The sequence below is a fragment of the Brachyistius frenatus genome, unplaced genomic scaffold (assembly GCF_029030835.1).
Source record: "Brachyistius frenatus isolate BFR_SWC_R1_liver_20210118 unplaced genomic scaffold, ASM2903083v1 Contig_20, whole genome shotgun sequence".
Lineage (NCBI taxonomy): Eukaryota > Metazoa > Chordata > Actinopteri > Embiotocidae > Brachyistius > Brachyistius frenatus.
This window is the reverse complement of record NW_027210619.1, coordinates 2,082,798-2,098,289: the sequence shown is the minus strand read 5'-3', so window position 1 is coordinate 2,098,289 and position 15,492 is coordinate 2,082,798. Positions and strand designations below refer to the sequence as shown.

The following is a 15,492-nucleotide window of genomic DNA, read 5'->3' as shown; positions in this document are numbered from 1 at the left end:
TTACAAGATCTAAATGATATATTTGTATTTAATTTTTTTCTCTATGTTCTTTATATGTGTTTATTACCTACACAATAGGCGCATGTGTGATCACACGCACTGTCATGTTTTGTCATGGTAATTCCCTTTAATACTTAACCATGAGTTAGCCTTTTTGTGCTGAAGTTCTCACCGGACTGTGATGTCAACATCTTGTCTGACCGCTTCAGACATTAGAGGGAAGTTTTCAGTCATGAGCTCTGTCCCTTTGTCTGCCTTTTTCCTGTTAAAGGTGCTGCTGACTCAGAGCCACATCACCCTTCCTCCAGTCACTGGTGTGACTGGTGAACCCTGGATTGGTAAACTGAACTCAGATTTGTTACTGGGATCATTAAGGGGGGCGTGGCTTCTTCCTGTAATCTTGTTAAAGCATTAATGCTTCCTTACCTGACAGAAATCGAAGTGGTGGGGGGGAACAGATGGAAAACAATAGGAAGAAGGTAAAAAAGCAATCAAAGGATTTTAGATGGGTTGGCTGAAGTGTGGGTATGTGCTGTTGGGGCCAATGAGGGCATTAGAGTAGGTCACAGAGCATAAAACTGACTATGGGGAGGCAAAACGGATAATGAATGGCTGCAGAGAGTATTAAAGCAGTCCTAAAACATGTCCTGATAGAGGACATACCAGTTGACACGTACAATAAAATATTTAAAATGCCCTTATATCTGCTTCTACATACAAATATAGTGTCAAAAACTATTCAGCAAATGTTTATATGTCACTTATAAAAGCTATTGACAGTTTCTCCTTGTGATAATAGACACACATCTTCAAAAAGAAAAACAATAATTGAAGAAATCCAATGGATTAGCAGGAAAATCACATGGCTGAGGGATAAATAAAAAAAAATAATGAAAAGATTCACTCAATCTCCTATATTTTCCATTATAGCTAATCAGTGTCGATACTAATTTTGATCAACAAGCATTTAAACGTTGTCTCACTACTTGTATCTTCTTTTTCACTAACATATATCTGATCCATTATTTGTGAGCAGGTGAGGACGTATTCTTCTTCAATACAACATATTAATTAGGCAGTTGTTATATATTTTTTTTAATGATTCTTGCAGTTAAAGTTGCAGGTAACAAGTTAAAACAACTTGCAGAGATTGTCGAAAACATTTCTAGGATTTGTTTCACTGATGCAGAAAAACCTCCTCTGCATCTTTAAACAGCTTTACTCTGTCATATTTTGTATTTGGTGGAGGCACTTGATGGTGAGCTCACTCTGTCGCTTCCTCTTGGACAGCTTGGGCAGCTTTTCGATCCAGCTGTCAATACTTTTATCCCTCAATGATTCAGATGCTGCTCTCAGGCCAGACTCTCCACCTAGATGTCTCTTTGTTTCATTTCCACATCATTGCTCATCTTTTTATCTGCAAAATACCCACTGAACTAAATGGTCTTCTAAGGCATCAAAGATGCTTGGGAAGCTACGTATATCTGCATGACTTTCATACCAGTACCAGCTAGTCTTACCTTTACCCTCCTATTTTCTTAAATACATTTATAAGATTGGACTTAAAACTTTGCTTTTTGATAAAGCTTTTAGTTAGGACCATGTGTCTCAGGTCTCGGTTGCTGGGAGACCTCTCATGATGTACCAAGCTCCTCTACTCTCTTTTTCACTCTCTATGCATTAACATGCCACCATTGCTTGTCATTAACTGTGTCTTTTCTCTCGCTGTACCTTTCTGAAAGTATGTCTGGTTTGAGGCTACATTTTTCAGATTTTGGTTTACTGGCCCCATCAACATGCCCATTTTTTTTGTTTGTTGTCTCTCTATGCTGTTCTTTTTTCTCTCTGCTCTCCCCTCACCCAAACCATTTGAGGCAGATGGACAGACTGGCTCTTTCCAAGGTTTCTTCCTGTCAAAAGGGAGTTGTTCTTTCAACTTTCGCTCATGTGGGAACAGTTGAATTGTTCTCTCTATAAGATTGACTCTGCCATGATGACTTCTGTTGTGATTTGGCACTATATAAATAAAATCTAATTGAATTGATTAAATTAAGAAAACGACGCGGGAACTACAGTGATCCAAAAGTACAAAAGAGTCTCTGAATGTAAAAACAATGCTGATGTCAGGCCGATGAATGCATGCGTGTGTCACTCAATATGACATCAGCCGACGCCTCTAAATCTTCATGATAACACGTGTGTCATCGTGTGCCTTCCCTGCCACGGCTAACGAGATTCCCCTCATTAAGTCCTTTAAGTGGTAATCTGTACGGGAGAGTTGGGGGTGGTGAAGCTTGGAGCGAGCCCGCAGGAGGGAAAGAGGGAAGCAGAGGCTGGAACCTGAACAGCAAACAGTAATTTTGTCCTGGGAGGACAAGAGAGCACAGGAACAACATCTTGTGGAGAGTCTTCTGTATTTTTTTTCTTCTTCTTGTTTTCTCCAGTTTGTTTGAAAACTTTTGTCTGGAAAGTGATTGTCTAGTGGTGTTGGAAGCCATCTGGCCGGGTGCTTTATCAGGATTTTATGCTGTGAACCTTCGGCCAACTGTGGCCACCTGCAGGGTAAGAAAGCTTTGGAGGGGAAGACCACACTAAACCAATTTTGTGTGTGTGAATAAATAGTAACAAATGATGTGAGAAATAGCCTGTCCATAATTTAGTGTGCTATTTGTCACTTTATGTCCTTGTGTGGTTTCCATCTTTCTCTTTTTGTAACTCCCTCTAGATGATAAACATGTCATCTGTGTATGTAACCTTTGTAAGCAGGTGTGTGTTTACAAAGTCTGCGTGTCTGAGCCTTCTCTAACTTCTGTCCTTGTCCTTGGCAGGTCTCAACTAGAGTTATTGCTGTGAGACATGAAACTCTGTGTCCCGAGTTTGTCCTGTCAGAGCAACACAACATGAGCGAAGGTGAAAACCATCATATATTCACTCATCATCTGTCGAGGAAGTAGAGGTGTGGTCGTTCCCTTTAATCCCTAGAGCTGCAGCTCGTCATGGAGTCTGTGGTGAGGGTAAAGAAGTCGCTGAGGGCTCCCATCAGGAAGCTGACCAGCTGTGTGTCAGAGGTGAAGGAGAGGAAGTTGTGTGCCAAACGCAGAAATCGGAGGGCCAGAGGTGGGGGAGGCAGAGGAGGACGCAACAGGTTGGGGAAGACGCCTCCCCTCCGAACTGCACATCCCAAAGACCCACCAGTCATTTGCTTGTACCAAGCAGATCTGGAGAAGGAGAGGCAAGTGGACACTGTGTATAGTGTAGAAACAGACATGCAGTAGTGAAGGAAGTGTTCAGATACTTTAAGTCAGGCAGCAACATCTGTTACTGTAGAAATACATCAATACAATACTTGCAGTGGAAATGTTACTGAAGGGGCTAAAATGTACTTAAAGAAAAGTACTCTGTGATGAGACTATTATATGACATTGTCTCTTTAGATAGTTAAGAAAAAGCTAATTTGAACAATTATTATTATACAATTATTAAACTATTTAGTTTCATTCATGATATTTTATTAAAAACTAAAATCTTTTTGAAATTTGTAAGGAAATCTTAAATCTGTAAAATAACTTGTAACTGAAGCTGTTAGATAAATGTAGTTAAATAAGGAAAAGGGCAATAGTTCCTTCTGAATTGCTGTAGAGAAGCTGTATGAACTAAACAGAATGAGTGGAAATACGTGGACGTATAATACAAGTACCACAACATTTTACAGTACTTGAGGAATGCTTTATTCTTCCACCATTAAAAGAGACAGCAAAGGTTCTTTATGAAAACATGTAAACGGGTGTGGTTTTATAATTCTCAGGTGAAAATGGGAACTGATCCATCACATATGAAAATAAAAGTTTCCCCCGCTGTAAACACTTTATGTTAATGAAATTGTCACTTGTGCTTTTCAAATGTACCATTTTTACAGCATTACTGTCTCCAGTTGTCACAAAATGCTTTCATTGGAGTAGGCGACTGAAAAGAATCGCTTCAAATCATGTCACCCGTGCTGTGATAGAGACAATGCTTGAGCTGAATTCTGTCTGGTATATGTCAGGTGTATTTGTGTTTGTCTGCTGTGTTTACAGAAAGCTGCGGGAGGCAATGAACACTCAGAAGAACGCAGAGAGAGCAGCTATGAGAACTCACTTCAGGAAAAAATATCAGTTGTCTGAGGTCAGAGAGAGAACAAAATATGATACGTGCTGAAAAGAAGTATTGTAAGTTAGCAGGATATTCTGCAGTTCTGCAGATATAATGAGTTTATAAAATGGAACAATTTACAAAATGCTTTTGTTCAAAGCTCACATACACTGATTTCCTGCTGTTTTGAATTTTTTGTGAAACACAAACTTATTCAAGCTTTACCAAAGTTGATACATAACATATTTAAACCACCCTTAAATAGTTGTTCATGTGTTTTTTTTAAAAATCCCTGTAGTTATTTTTTTTTTTAACCATCTGCCAGATTATTGGATTTATTACCTGTTTCCATGGTAAATTGCTTTTGAAAAGATTTCAAATGTAATTATTATCAAGTCTCATTTAAAGGGCCATAACTCAGTAGTTATAAATCTGACCCACACACAGTTTTGGAACACTAATTCTGGAACACAGTCCTGACATTGCCAAACAAAAATAGATATTTTTGACAAAAATTGGCATCAATTTCCACCCTGCATTTTTAGAGGTATGCGTTCTTTGTCAAACCAAAACAATAAATAATAGGCTTACTCTTTACAAGTGTAGTTTATTGTACAGTTGTGCAGTGTGGAACTTTTGACTCCTCCCTCTGTCAGTGGAAGGTGATTATAACGAGCTTTATTCAAAGGCTCCGCTGTAGTCTTCTCCATCACTACTGGTGTGTCTGTAAACCGGAGGATACATTGTTAATAGTTGACAGATAAATGAAATAAGAGACAACTGACATCACAAGGACTCATTTCACTGTCAGATTTGATCCATTTGGTCCCATAACATTTGAAAAGTCTAGAGGAGCTGCATGATGGAAATATTTTGTTTCCGTTCAAGCATAGGGCTAAACTGGATCTGAGCTTCTTTGTCTGCCAGAAGTCTGTGGTGTACATGCTCTGTCCATAGAGCATGCCCAGTATGCATTCTTCCGCCCAGTGCTGGATTGTCTCACCAGACACCAGATTTAAAAACCCTTGAAGATTTATTGGTGGGAGGTTTGAACTCCTTTAGCAAGGGCTTGAATGTAACACATTCGTTTTTGTAAAAGTACTTCACTAAAGCTTTAAGTTCGTTAATTTGGATAATCAAGTTCTTATATTTTGTCACATCTTGAGCCCTTCACTTATATTCTTCCTCTATTTTTTCCTTCATGTCTTAGAGCCTGACGGACACAAACCACCTGAGGTCTGTCGGAAGCAAAGTGTCACTCCCCCACAAGCTTTCGACGATTATTCATCCCGAAACCAAACCCAAGGATGATGGCTTTAACCTGCTGAGCGCCTTTCAAGGCCTCAGCTTCAGCACAGCAGTGCTCACAGGGAGGAGACACCGCAGGACTCCCACTCCCACGCCGGCAAACGGGGACTCTTGTAAAATCATGTGATCAATATGTAATCCCAGAGATGAGTACTACGCTGTCTTCTGATTGTGTAAATAAGGGGAACAGCGGGGAGAATACACATGATTGCTGCTTACACGTGATTAAGCTTCACTGTTTTACATGAACACAGAGTCAGACTGTTCATACCTGTTGTCACAATGAAACCACATTATTGAGACTCTACTCTTGTACCTATCTTTTGACTTTTATGTAGCAAGCACAAAGTGTAACTGCCAGACAAGTCAATATCAAATATAGAATGAACAAGAAGAAAAATGTAATGTCTGAAAATTAGATGCAGGCTTTTAGTTCTGACCCCTACATAATAGCCTTTACGCACAAGCCAGTGAAATCTACCTATAGTGAGTACCATTTGTCCTAATCAGTGGGACATAGTTAAGTGTTGCCCGTGACTTTATTTTGTGCAGATGCAACAATAATAGTAACTGATAGTTAAATTAAAACTTTGATATCCTCACGAGGTGTTACATTACAGGCCAGTAAATAACATGATACAGTTTTGTTAAAAACACTGTTAATGAGGTTTTTTTTTTACATGATCTTTTAGCTCATTTATAGTCATTTTATATGTTTAAATAACTTGTTGCATTATGATGTACTGTCTTACAGAATCAGTTATTATATAGGGTGTTGTCATGATAATGCTTCACTAAGAAGCTGCTGTTTTATGATAGAGCAACTGTAGGTAGTTTACAGGGCTGTCGCAGCTCTACAAACATTATAGATCCAACTGGGTGATCTATGCACAAGTGAGGAACCTCAGGCCCACATGTTCACGACATGCATTGACAAAGTAATGAAAATACAGATGTGCAAATGATTATGAGTAACTTGTTTTACTGTTTCTTGTTCAATATTCGCTGAAATGTTTGTTATATCTGCAGAATGTATATGAGCCAAAAATATATGTGTGATGTGTCTGAGCCAAATATGAAGCTACTTCTTTCTTGTGATGGTGACTACTTTTTTTTTTTTTTTTTAGCTGATTTTGGTGTACTTAGTCTCATGCTGATGGCTATTGTACAACATGAAGCAGAAATATAAAACTCAGCAAAGAACCTTGTCACCAACATGTAGCTGCTTATATTCTTTTTATTTATTGTTGATTAGCTGTAAGTGAAACTTGTAATACAGAGTTTTTTAGCCAGTTGGACTCACTTTTTTTTTTTTTTGCCCTATGTGTGTTTGTGTGTGTGTTCTGGTCTGGATCAGCCTGACATCCTGGCTCTGTTGTGTTTCTCTTGAACTCTGACACTCACATTCATAAATCGCCTCCTCCTATCAGTTCATCAGCATGATAAAGCTCATTCAAGGATGTGTAGGAGGTTGAGGCTGGAGGAAGTAAATGATCAGTCCTCAGAAACGAAGACAACAAAGGGTGTCAGAGCTCTGGATGAGACCGACGGACACATCTGGTTTGGAGTATGAGGAGCATGTCCATACGAGTGACTGTGTGTGTCAGAGCTCAGAGCAATCGTGGCTCCAGAAATGTGCTTTTCGGTGTCACACCACAAAAGGGTCTTTGTATGACGGCAGCAGGGACTGTGGTGGATAGAAAGTTAGAAGGGGGGAAAGGAGCTCTTAAAGAGGTTAGAAGAAGAGGTGTGGATGGACGGGTGAGGAGCTTTGAGGAAATCCCTCACACTGGGAGGAACGGCTGGTACAACCTGGTGAAGTTCTGGAGAGAGGATCGTTTCCGGCAGCTCCACAAGCACATGGAGGGGACCTTCAACGCCCTCGGCCCCATCTACAGGTAGAGGGAGGTGTAAATGTGGACAATTGGTCTCCAACATGTAGCAGTCTTGAGTGTGTGTTTACACCATCACCTCTCTGTGTATGTGTGAAGGGAGAACATGGGCACCCTAAACAGTGTAAACATCATACTGCCATCCGACATCAGTGAGCTGTTTCAGTCGGAGGGCCTGCACCCCCGACGGATGACCCTGCAGCCGTGGGCAACACATCGAGAGATACGCAAGCACAGCAAGGGAGTCTTCCTCAAGTCAGTGCCAGTCTATGTTTTCATGTGTATTACTCGATGTGGTGATCTGTTTAAGCAGTAAAACTGTGGGGACTCGCCTCCCTTCCGTGGCCAAAATCTTCATCATTCTAGTCATCAAATTTTAGGGTCAAGACTTGACTAAATCCATACAATGTTCCTATGAGTATTGTTAATAAGTTTGTGTGTGTAAATGCATGTAATCACTTGTACCCTCATCATTTTACTCAATTTTGGAGTGGTTTAATCAGCTGTGCAAAATATTTATTCTTCGTTCAAGTTATTGTTTGCTGAAAAATGAGCCAAGTTGGATAAAACCTGGTGCAGTCTGTGTTGCCTTCTGCCCATCCTCCTCGGTGGGAGATGGTATTCATTGTTGTCTGCTACTGTGCCTTTTTTATTCTACTGTTGGGAAAGTGTAGAATTGGAAAATTACTCCAGCTTCTTCGTATTGCACCCATAAAGTTTGAAGACTCACATGAGGTGTGAAAATCAGGAGAGGCTGAGGTATGACTTTTGGTCCATACAGGTCCAGCTACAAAAACACTGGACTCTACGCTTCCTAAAATCCAACACATACAATATTTTATTTTGAGACTATCTGCCTGGATCCAAACCTACACTGAGATTACCCTAATGATGTCCGAGTTTGGAAAGTAGTACATATCCTGATGGGTAAACTGGCATTTATAAGTAAAATTGGTGGAAAGCCCCTTTAATTGACTTTCAAAATCAATTTGCTTTCACTTAAGCAACTGTGTATTGATGTAATTCACGCAACTACTGACACATACTGCAGTTGAATCGTATATAAAGGTTGCCTTTTTTTTTATTATAATGTTCTTTCATATAAAGAAATAATAGAAAATGTGAGAGTCTGAATTAATATGTTTGTAGGTCGGTTGTATTGCAATAATAATAGAATAATTACGGTCAGGAGTGACTAATAGTCACCTTCACAAGGCAGAGCTGCTTGATAAATGTATTGTGGCTTTCTTTCATATTCAAATTTTTTTGCTTCACAATAACTGAGCAGAAGTGAAATGGGTCGATTTCAATGCTTTGCATAAATTCTTCTCTCCGCAGGAACGGTGAGGAGTGGAGGGCTGACCGTCTGCAGCTCAACAAGGAGGTGATGATGAGCGCGGCGGTGAAGCGCTTCCTCCCCCTGCTTGATGAGGTGGCGGGGGATTTCTGTCGAATGCTGCAGGCGAGAGTGGAGAAGGAGGGGAGAGGGGGGGAGGGGAGACGCAGTCTTACATTGGATCCCAGTCCTGACCTCTTCCGCTTTGCACTGGAAGGTCAGAGGTCATCTTCCCCAGTGATTTGTGACATGTGGTTTCTTTGTGGATTTATGTGTCTTTAAGCGACTGAAGTTTGCATGAATTCCTGTTTATTTACACCGAAGCCACAAAACTCTGACTCTAGATAAAGTGAGGTAAGTGTAGGAGGTGACACAGGATGGAAATGTGTTGTCCCTTAACTGTCATGTCTTGTTTTCATCCAGCAGTGATCGCCCTTGAGCCCCTCAGCGAGGGGAGGGTATGGATTAAAGTTGCCTCCCTCTATTGACAGCCTTTCATTCAGCCTAACTATGAGCTCTTTGCATTGAGTCACAAATGCTGACGTAGGCTGTGACAGTTTCTGACGTCAGAGGAATTATACAATCTGCAGGAACATCACCTCTCTAAAATCTTCAACAAAAACAACTTTCCTCTTTCAAATATATCACTGCTTCTGCTTTAATTTTAAGATAGTCGCACCCTGTATGAGCACCAAACCTTACTCTAACCCGAGGCATTTCTGTCATGAACATATTCTGAGTGTAGGAGGTCAAGGAGAACATTCACCTTTAAAAATAGAAACAGCAACAAAGATGATCAAAGCTCCAGCATTTTTTCAGCAGGTCTGCTCCTTTCATGTGCCTATCTGCAACATGCCACATTCACAAATGTGAATGCTCCACTGACTCAGTGTGCTGTGCACTTGTTTGCATCTGTGTGTACGTGAGCATGTGTGGGGGGGGGAGTCGATGACTTTGAGTTTAGCTGCTCTGCTACTTAATGGAGCACAGCACACGGAACCAGGTGCTAAGCCATCGCAGGAACAGGCAGTCTAGAAACTCTATTCCTGATGTGTAGTTAATGTAACACAAGCAGGTCTGAAGGGCAATGGATGCTGGTGGAGGGGATACAGTTCCTCCACGACATCGGATACACTCAGAAAACAAAATGGCTCTTTCTGTGTGGGGATGGGTTTGAATTATTTTCTTACTGCCAATGAGATTTTTTTTTTTTTTTATTTTATTTTTTTATGATTACCTAAAAAAAGTATATTTTTGAATTGTGGTTGTCTGGAAGAAATGAATAAATTCATGACTCATAATATGTTGAACCCAAAAGGCCAAATAATCCTTCAAAAGCTTAAATTTACAATCTGAAAATACGAGTCAAGATGTTTTATAATCTACTTAAAAAACTGTCAACTTTATGTTTATTATTCTGAAAAGCCTTTGTGTTTGTTTCAGTATTGTTATCTCACCCTCACTCACCTATTATAACCTCCCTGCAGCCAGTTGCCACGTGATCTACGGAGAGCGCATTGGCCTTTTCTCCTCCTCTCCCTCCCTGGAGTCTCAGCAGTTCATCTGGGCCGTGGAGCGAATGCTGACAACCACCCCTCCCCTCCTCTACCTGCCCCCCCGCCTGCTGCTCCGCATCGGCGCCCCCCTGTGGACGCAGCACGCCACTGCATGGGACCACATCTTCAGCCATGGTAGGACGAGCTGCTATTATTGATTAGAGCCTTGGTTCATCTAAGGGTCTTTGATCGGTTTCAATGTGCTTTTGATGGGTCAAATACATCGCTTGAATGACCAGAATTGTATTGTTATTAGTTGTGTGTACATTGGGTGTAGAGCTCAGGTAGGCCTATATAGGTAGAAAGGTTCCTGTTGGCAGGTATTTGACCCCGGAAGTACAAAGGATTTTTGACCGCTGAGGCGCTGAAGTTTATGGATGCGTCCGAACAGTCCAAAAAAAATGACCTCCTAAGTCCTTCTATTCTTTGACCGCATTGGAAAACGTCACGAGGTCAAGGAAAGATGAAGATAAATTACAAAAAGCATCTTACTGTACTTTGTCTACTCAAGACAAGACAAAGTACAGGACAGTATAAGGTGCAGTAACATCAAACAGAAGAGATCAGCACCTCGCGAAATAATGCCACACTGCAACTTTGAAATAAATTGTTTTATCAGCACATAAGGCCTACTTTGGGTCGTTTTGTCGTGACTTTAAATATTATTCATTTTTAATGATCTAAACAATAATAGCCTTCTATACAACATGCATGCCCCTGGGCTCTGTAATTCGCCTACTTTATTTGACAGACAGATTTTGAGATCCCACATTAATTTCAGCATTTAAAAACTTTGTTTTATGTAAAACTATCTGAAATCCTAAGTTCTGCTTAAAAACACACATATTAGTCTAAAAAAAATGAGATAAGCCTATATAAAGGAAACCGAGTAAATTTCTGACCAATCATATCAAGCAAATGCGATTCATCAGCCTACTTGATGTAATGAAGACTGTAAATGTTCAAAGTAGACTTCGAGTCATTTATCTTCACTAATGAACCTAACAAAGAAGATTTTTAAACAGTAGTCCCATGACTTTGCTAGATCTTTACAATGTCTGTTAGTTTTCCCTGTAGCAAGGTGCAGTCAGTCTAACACCTGTCACTCCTGGGTTGGACATCTCAGTAGCTTGAAGTGATAGACTTGGCTCCTACGTCTCTTTCTCCTTCATGTCTCACACCCGACTCTGTCATCCTGTTCCCGTGCTTCTTCCAGCGGAGGCGAGGATCCAGAAGGGGTACCAGCGCCTCTCGTCCTCCCAGGGCCGGGGGTCTGTGGTGGGGGCAGCTGGAGGCGAGTACACTGGGGTCCTGGGGCAGCTTATGGAGAAAGGGCAGCTATCTTTGGACCTCATCAAAGCCAACATCACTGAGTTGATGGCTGGAGGGGTCGACACGGTATGTATGTGTGTGTGTGTGTGTGTGTGTGTGTGTGTGTGTGTGTGTGTGTGTGTGTGTGTGTGTGTGTGTGTGTGTGTGTGTGTTAGCACTGTCGCCTCACATGTGTGACTCCTGGGCCTTTCTGTGCGGATCTTTCTCCCTGGCTTGCTGGGTTCTCTCCGGGTTCTCCGGCTCCTCCCATCATCCAAAAACATGCACTTCAGGTCAGGTCCTGTGTGAGCCTGCTGCTCATCCCATTAATAAAGTGTATAAAATCAAATCAAAAATCAAATCTTCCTTGGTCAGACAGTTCTCATCCCATCCTCTCTGCAGACAGCGGTGCCCCTGCAGTTTGCTCTGTTCGAGCTGGGACGCAACCCGGAGGTGCAGGAGAGGGTCAGGCAGGAGGTGAAGGCGTCATGGGCACAGGCTGGTGGTGACCCTCAGAAAGCCCTGCAGGGGGCGCCAATACTGAAAGGCACAATCAAAGAGGTCCTCAGGTACATTAATCTCAACACGATCTGCATTTGGTCTGTTGCACCCAGGTGTGCGCACCTGGTTATTTTTCTGTTTCTAGTCTTCATGCGGACACACATCTCTGCATTTTGTTTACACCCTGTATCGTTTGTGTTCCTAGGCAGGCTCACATACTAAAACTCAAAGATTTTCATCAGTTTGCTCACTTGTCATAAACATAGACATGTGATTTGTTTTTTTCAAAGCACTTTAAGGACTTCTGTTCTCTGTTGTCTTAGAATTAAATGAAAGTTTGTTCTTGATCTTGGATGTAGCAATTTAACCAAACAATCCCAACTCAAGGTCCTCTTACTACCTTTCCAGGGCTTTCCTCTATTGCTCTATTGATTTGGCGACTCGGTAGTCGTTAGGTTGTGTCAGTCTTGTCACAGACCTGACAAGACTGACGATGAAGAATTGGTAACACAGTTGAAAGCTGAAGTGAAAATGAGTAAGTTAGCCTTTAAACTGATGTTTCCAAAGTCAAGATTGAACTACTATGTTTAAAATAATTACCATTTTTAAATGTGCATTTTCACACCTCAACAAGAAAGAGCCAGCAGAGCAGGATGCAATTCATATTTACTTTAGTGATGTGGATTCCCAAACGTAGGGTTCCCACTAGAAGATTATGGAATTTAAAAAAGTATTTTGCCAACATGGAAAATCAGGGGATTTGATACTTTTTTTTATCATGGAGTTTTGTTTGAAGCGTGTTTAATTTTTAGTTGCTATTAATCAGAATGTAATATTTCCTTTGAAGCATTTTTCTATATATTGTTATCTAACCCGAGTGGTTTTATCCCCTTCGTGCATGTTACTTCAGTCAGGATGTACTTTTTCCTGTAGCTGCTAACAAACGCAAACATGCCAAGAAAATAAACATCAAGACCTATGGCTAAAAAAACAATGACTTCAAAGATTGGGTGTTTAGTATAGATGACAGAAAGCTACTATGTATTCAAATGTGGGAGAGGGAACCCTTCACGGGCATGCCAACATTAAGAAGCATGCTGCTGCCATCACTGTTCCGCTGCAGCCAAGTGGAGGAGAATCTTTAGGATAGGCCAGCCCCAGGAAATTCCTTCATTTTGTTATCATTTAAGGAGATTTTTTTTTTTTTTTTACTTAAGTTTTGTACTGAAAACGCCTGTAAACTAGTAAATAAACTCACAAACTACTGTGAATAAAATATTCTGGCTGGATTTTGTTGGATCGGCAAGAAGGCAGCCTGTTTTTCCGTTCATTACAGGTCCTTTTTAGTCAGAGAAAGATGGGTCAATTTGACATTTAATTTAGAGTGGGAACCCTGCACACAAATTTTCAATCAAAGTGCTTCCACCGCTGACATATAACCGGTGTGTCATTTGGTTAACCTAACCTCATGAAATTCAAAGTGATGCCTTTATATGGGTATTTTAAAAACATATATAGCCTCAATACATATACGTGTAAACTTTCCTTTAACCTAAAGCAAAAACCCCGCTACCTCAAAACAAGCATTAGTCAAGGTGATGGAGAAAAAATAAATTGTTCCTTTAGATCAATGGAGCAGGAAAATAATTGATGCTCTGAGCTTATCAGTCTGAGCGTGTTTCCATCAACAGGTGTAGCTCTCAAGTACCTTAAATGAGAATTGATTCCCAGTAAATCTGAAAATGTGTGGAGAATTGAGCCAAAAGTCAAAAGTAACACCTAGAAAACATGAATCTGTTTGATGTTGTTTGTGTCAGGTTATACCCGGTGGGAATCACAGTTCAGCGGTATCCTGTTAAAGACATTGTTCTCCAGAATTACCACATACCTGCTGGGGTGAGTGTTCACACTGCAACTCTTTAGCTTATTTTCCTCTAAATTTTTACATGTAGTCATGTCTGCACTCACACACCTTCAGGAGCATTTAAAGACACTTCTGAGTGTTTTCTGGTCATCTCTCCCTCAGACAATGGTCCAGGCCTGTCTTTACCCAATGGGAAGGAGCACAGAGGTGTTTGAGGATCCGCTGCGCTTTGACCCCGGCCGGTGGAGCAGCAGAGAGGGGGGCCAGAGAGGGGGAGGGTTTCGCTCCCTGGCGTTTGGGTTTGGGGCGCGGCAGTGTGTCGGGCGGAGGATCGCTGAGAACGAGATGCAGCTTTTGCTCATGCATGTGAGTAAAAACAGACAAAGAAAGAGGGAAGAATAACGAAACAGGAGAAGGATGAGGGGGGAATCTGAGGAAAGGATGTTTTTGAGGTCCAAGACAGAAACACGATTTGATGAGTTTAACCAGCGTCTGCAGAGCAGATTCTTTACTTAAATAAAACTACCAGTACCACAAAGTAAAATTACTATAATCCAAGTAATTGTCCTGCATTTAAAATCTTAAAAGTACAGAAGAGTTAAATGTACTCACAGTTTTAAAAGTGCTTTTGTTACAAATATGATAAGTTATAAGTGCTGATACTTCAATGCATAGGCAGCATTTTTTCATAGCTTGTTAAAGCTAGTTTTATCTTCGTTATACACAGTTTAGTCCAATAGTTGCAAATGTAGGGGTCCAAAGAACTCCAAGCTACCCGTAATGAGTCATAAATCAAAGATTAACGGGCGGGGACGATAAAGAAAAAAACAAAAGTTCATCTTTCAGACTTTTCTCTAATCATCAAGTTTTAGTGAGAATCTCTTTTTGTTGTAACAACTCAGTGTTACGTTTTAAAAACTGGTCATTTTTCATTTAAAAAGTAATTTATATAGAGTACCTAAAGCTGTTAAATACACGTCACTGAAGTGGAAATTTAAAGTATCATAAAATCTAAATGCTAAAGTACTCCAAAATGCACTTTGAGTAAATGTACTTAGTTACATTCTCTGTAGCTTAACTGGTTCTTCTAAACATCTGCTGTGCTGCTTCTCTTCCTCTCTGTCTTGACGTCTCCATCGCCTCCTCCCGCTGCTTGCTCTAATCCTCCCCTCTTCTCTCTCCTCCCTCTGCGTCTAGATCCTGCTGCGCTTCCATCTCAGCGTGTCGTCCTCAGAGGACCTCAAAACTACAGTCACCCTCATCCTCCAGCCCGAGACTCCGCCACGGATCACTTTTAGCAAGCTCTGACACACACACACACACACACACACACACACACACACACACACACACACACACACACACACACACACACACACACACACACACACACACACACACACACACACACACACACACACACACTGAAAAGAATGATGCTGTCATCTTTTGACTTGTTTAATCACACATTTAAATTTTTCCTCTGATTAAACCCAGTGAAGAGCTTTTTATGCGTCCTTATACAGTTTGCATTCAGTCAAAATGAAGACAAATAAAGTATCATCTCCATCTCTTGTTGTCTTCATTGTGATG

General features: G+C 40.9%; 2 protein-coding genes across 2 annotated transcripts; both read left to right on the top strand.

The window, feature by feature from the left end:
* Positions 1-2,996: 2,996 nt before the first annotated feature.
* On the top strand, positions 2,997-5,566 carry LOC138619410 (complexin-4-like). The gene is made up of 3 exons (XM_069695861.1): positions 2,997-3,236; positions 4,081-4,164; positions 5,342-5,566. Exons 1-3 carry the CDS (start codon positions 2,997-2,999, stop codon positions 5,564-5,566), a joined length of 549 nt encoding a protein of 182 aa, XP_069551962.1.
* Positions 5,567-7,008: 1,442 nt separating this feature from the next.
* Positions 7,009-15,207, top strand: cyp11c1 (cytochrome P450, family 11, subfamily C, polypeptide 1). The gene is made up of 9 exons (XM_069695833.1): positions 7,009-7,337; positions 7,431-7,586; positions 8,670-8,884; positions 10,155-10,358; positions 11,440-11,621; positions 11,937-12,103; positions 13,853-13,931; positions 14,062-14,265; positions 15,097-15,207. Exons 1-9 carry the CDS (start codon positions 7,009-7,011, stop codon positions 15,205-15,207), a joined length of 1,647 nt encoding a protein of 548 aa, XP_069551934.1.
* The last annotated feature ends 285 nt before the right edge of the window (positions 15,208-15,492 follow it).